The sequence below is a fragment of the Perkinsus marinus genome (genome assembly GCF_000006405.1).
Source record: "Perkinsus marinus ATCC 50983 genomic scaffold scf_1104296964148, whole genome shotgun sequence".
NCBI classification, from domain to species: Eukaryota; Perkinsozoa; order Perkinsida; family Perkinsidae; genus Perkinsus; species Perkinsus marinus.
In genome coordinates this window covers 68,158-72,654 of record NW_003204792.1, presented here as the reverse complement: position 1 = coordinate 72,654, position 4,497 = coordinate 68,158, and the positions used below count along the sequence as shown (strand labels likewise).

General features: G+C 44.9%; 1 protein-coding gene across 1 annotated transcript in view; it reads left to right on the top strand.

Moving 5' to 3' along the window:
- Positions 1–44: 44 nt before the first annotated feature.
- Positions 45–4,497, top strand: part of Pmar_PMAR007573 (conserved hypothetical protein) — a gene marked incomplete at both ends in the record, with an annotated part of 6,049 nt that continues 1,596 nt past the window's right edge. Inside the window, 17 exons of the mRNA XM_002770955.1 lie at positions 45–117; positions 306–392; positions 447–596; positions 652–836; positions 888–995; positions 1,067–1,181; positions 1,231–1,400; positions 1,450–1,616; positions 2,145–2,213; positions 2,265–2,365; positions 2,412–2,554; positions 3,297–3,390; positions 3,437–3,586; positions 3,740–3,847; positions 3,893–4,005; positions 4,054–4,144; positions 4,361–4,422. Of these exons, the coding sequence (XP_002771001.1) occupies positions 45–117; positions 306–392; positions 447–596; positions 652–836; positions 888–995; positions 1,067–1,181; positions 1,231–1,400; positions 1,450–1,616; positions 2,145–2,213; positions 2,265–2,365; positions 2,412–2,554; positions 3,297–3,390; positions 3,437–3,586; positions 3,740–3,847; positions 3,893–4,005; positions 4,054–4,144; positions 4,361–4,422 (1,986 nt within the window). The remainder of the gene's footprint in view (positions 118–305; positions 393–446; positions 597–651; positions 837–887; positions 996–1,066; positions 1,182–1,230; positions 1,401–1,449; positions 1,617–2,144; positions 2,214–2,264; positions 2,366–2,411; positions 2,555–3,296; positions 3,391–3,436; positions 3,587–3,739; positions 3,848–3,892; positions 4,006–4,053; positions 4,145–4,360; positions 4,423–4,497) is intronic.

Below are 4,497 nucleotides of genomic sequence, written 5' to 3'. Positions count from 1 at the left end.
AATTTTACGTTCGACTGCCTCAACGAATTGCAGACGAAGTTAAAATGGCTGGCAACGCTCAAGAAGGGGGCACCAAGATGGGCGCTTCTACGGTGTTCCAGACGGCACAGATGGAAAGTGAGAAAACGTGTTGGAAGAATTTATATTTGCTTTCCTCGGCTGAGCTCGGGTTTTTCCTTAGAATTTGGGTAGAAGTATACAGAAACTAAGGAGAATTTTCCAAAATTTCCCTATTGTCACCAACACTTGCGCGTATTTTCCCTCGAGAGTTTCGATTTCGAATAGGGAAGAGCTCGTCGTTTTAGATGCAAGGATGTTCAAGAGGCAATCGTCGGTTACCACGAAGGGGTTGCTGGCAGCAACAACGGAAGCGGATGAAAATTCTGCCGATGGTGAGGATCGAACCGGGGTCGTTTGTGTGATGAATCGGTGACTTAACGGTTCAGCTGCAAGCGACGGTGATGTTGTGGACGAATTCGGCGAGGTTACTCTTCAAGAAGAAGCTCAAAGGAGGCTTGCCGAGGCGGGAGCAATCACCATCCTTAGCTGCGATGACGTTGTGAAAAATCATGAAGTTCTCGAGAAGGTTCTAGACAGTAGGTCATGAATTTCGGGCGCGCGCTTTTTACATAGAATCTTTACTGTGCGCAGAGGATGCGGGATTTGAATACAAGAGGAGTCTAGACGGGTATGATTGTATTGAAACATTGGAGAGCTGCGCGCTGCCGGATATACTGCTGGTGTCGGGGGGCATGACGAAGCAGTCGATTGGTGGAATGACGGGGTATGAAGTAGTCAATATAGTCCGACGGGAGTTCCAGTTGTCGTTACCCGTGGTAGGGAAAGGTCTAGGGTTCGATCCCTGGTGGGGGGATATTTTATTTTAGATCATAGTGACGAATGAGGTGACTAACAGTGGTAGGATGGAGGCTTTGAAGCACTTCGCGAATGATGTGGTGTTGAGAGATGCTGAGAAGGAAGAGCTCAGTGCTCGGGTGGGTAGTTGGTCGTGCTCACATGGGCATGGTCGTGGGTTCTATTCCTGGTGGAGGTATTTTTTTGTTAGATTCATACCTTAGTGGTCCGCAAGCTGATGGATGACATTAACTATGAACGCAAGGTGAACAGAGAGATGATGCAGCGAACGCTACCACGGAACGTCCTAGAAAGCGTGAAAAAAAGTAGGAAGAGGTCCCGGGTTCGATCCCCGGTGAGGGCATTTTTACTCAGGTGAAGGCAGTCTGGTGGCCAACAAGTTCGAGAGTGTGACATTTCTGTATGGTATGATGAAGGAGTTCGATATTATCCAAGAAATCGTGCCCATCTCCCAACTATGTGTTCTCCTTAATAAAATGACCACAGTTTTCGATATTTTCCTGAAGCCACACGACGTTTTTCGGGTAAAATTTTCCCGCCACGAAAATTTTTGTTCTTATCCCTGACATCTAGGTGGAAATGGATGGTTCGGGAGTGCTCGTGGTGTGTGGTCACGACCGTCAGGAGGATCATGTTGAGAATATCCTTACTTATGCGAAGGACGTTCTGGAAGGCCTGAATCAGTCTAACATCAAAGTTGCGGGGAAAAGTGTTGAATTTCTGATGGGAGTTGCTACCGGGTGAGTCTTTGGGTTGGATGGGAATAGCATATTAAGTGTTGGGATATATGTTTGCTGTCATCATCAGCTGAGCTCGGGAGTTTGCAGAGCTAATTGTACACGACATAGAGTAGAAGTGCACCGCGAAGAGTTTGCCGAAATTTTCTCAGAATTTTCATATCATCACGATCATATGTTTATTTTTTTTCGCACTAAGCTCCGGTGTATTCGAACATCGGAATAAAAATTTTCGGAGTTTGCTCTTTTTTTGTTAATTTTTGCGCAATTTTGGTAAATTTTTTGACGAAGTTCGCGTAATAAAGGAAACATTGAAATGTGTTCTCATCCAGGCCGTCCTATGGTGGTTTAATCGTCGGAAGTGGGCGAACAATTCCGAGTTATTCTTTCCTGGGCGATACTGTCGATCTTGCTAAGCACATGGCCATTACTGGTGTTGGTAATCATATACACTGTACAGAGGCAACTAAAGTGGAAATAGATAAGGAGTAGGGGGGATCGAACCGGGGACCTTTCGATTACCCACTTTAGATATGAGGGGTCGGGCTTGTATGAATTTGGAGAGCGAGGGACGTTGGGGGCGGGAGAGTCTGGGCAAGGGTATGGGAAAATTTTGGGGAAAATTTTACATTTTTTCCGGAAATTTTTCAGGGGAATACGAACGTATTTACTGAAGCAGTCGGTTGAGGAGGACCTCGCCCAGTATAAGTCGGGCACGTTGGATGTAACATTAATGAGTGGATTGGCAGGAGGTGGGGATCGAACCCGTGCGGGGATGATGCATGGGGGTTGTGGCAGGCTACGGTGGAGGAGGGTCGGCAGCGGATGCTGTTGCCGAGTTTGAATATCAAGTAAAGGAGCTGGAGTACCGTATAAAGGTTATGAAGGGCTCGAGTGAAGAGACGCATATGTTGGAGACGGAGTTGAAGACTAAGGGGAAAGTGTGTTGGGCTGGCATGGGGACGACCCTGGTTCGATCCTCGCGATGGTCAAATTTATAAACCCTACGTTTTGAGGTTTGAATTTCCTGAGCCTTCATAGGGTGAAATGTAAATTTTTGGTGATGTGAAAAAAGTGAGGAAGTCGCATTTTATAAATTCGTAAAAAAATAATATTTACGCGATTAGTAATTTTATAAACTGTGGAATGTTTCTCCCAGAAATCTTGAAGTATGTATTCGCTTCGCTCCGCTGAAGTGAGGAGTTCTCAAATTGTTTATAAGAGTTTACACTTTGGTAGATGTGTACAGAAACCAATAGGAAATTTTCTCAGAATTTTCATATTGTCACCAACACATGTAGTTGACAATTTTCCCCCCAAAATGTATCACAGAATTGCGGCGATCATAAGTTGGTCGTTTTGGGGTTGAGAATGTCAACACTCCAGCGCTGAAAAAAGAAACCGTTCGTGTCGGTGTGGGAAAATATGCATATGGTCAACTACATGTGTTGGTGACAGTATGAAAATTGTGAGGAAATTTTGGGAGGTTATTGTTGTCTACTCGCATTCGTATAAGCAGCTTTGGAAACTCTTGAGCTCAGCTGAGGAAGGCGAAGATATATTCCTACTACAACATTGGAGTTTCACCGATGATATGAAAAACATTTTTCACGACTACTGCATATCACCGCGAATATCGCCACTTCACGTAAAACGGGTGAATGCTCCTACTCCTTTTCTCAGGTGTGTCCATCTGCTTTGCTCTCTATCGCCGAGCCTATTGAGTGCCTGTTGGAGTCGCTGTCATCAACAGTTGGTGGTTGTAAGGAAAATTCGGGTAGTACCGTAATTTTGGTAAATCATGAGAGAACTGTGCTAATCAGAAGAGCTCGTACCACCAGTGTGCGATCAGCTGCAGAGTTTGGCGAGTGAGATGTCCAGTGCGTGTGCGGTGATAGATGCGGCGAATTCATCGCTGAGAATCTGCAATAAAGTGGCCCAGCGAGCTAATGTTATGATCGATTCCGTTAGTGGTAAGTGCTGGAGGAATATATGTTTGCTCTTATCAGCTTCTCATTGATTGTAGACGTGTACAGAAACTAATGAGAAATTCCTAAATTTTCCTCCCAGAATTTTCAAAAATGTCATCAACACATGGGATGGGTTTTTACGTTGAAATTTTTTAGGTCAAAAAATGGCGTTGACTGCTGAGCAGGGAGAGTCTATGGCAGCCATTTTGGAGGATGTCATTCAAGCGGTGAATATCGCCTCAGGAGAAATACCCGAGGGAGAAGGTAAGGGAAATCTTGCTATCTTGCATTTCCTCAACGCCGTGTAAGGTGAACCTCCGAATTTTGTGGAATTGGCTGATGAAATGGCGTCGATCCAGCAAGTTGTTGAGCAGCTCGCGAATCAGTACTCAACGCTGATGGTCTTTGTGCAGCAACAAAAAGTGGGGAAATTTTTCTCTCTGATTTTGTGGTGATGTATTTTGTGGTAGATGTCGCTGGGCGCTGGTGGAGGTGATAATGTGTCTTCGGACGGGATCTCATCGGCGGCTAAGATGAATATGTTTGCCACAAATGGAATAAGTGGGAATATAGGTTTGGTTTCCTCCTCAATAGTTGAGCTTGGGAGTCTCCTATATTCACTCGTTTTATGTGAAGTGGTGTAATATGAAAAACGCGCGGTATGCAGTAGTCGTGAGATATATTTTTCACTAGTGTTTTACTTTACTGAGCATGTGAATATTTTCCCGCATAAATTGACATGTGGAGGGATCGAACCGGGGATCTTTAGATGTGCAGGTGGGAGTAATGTCGGAATGGACATGATGTTACAACAACAGTTGATGTTCAAGGATAGTGAGGTAAGGACTGCTAACCAGACTATTATGGAACTGAACTTCTCAAATGGCGAGATTCCAGGTGGTAGAGATGGGCGT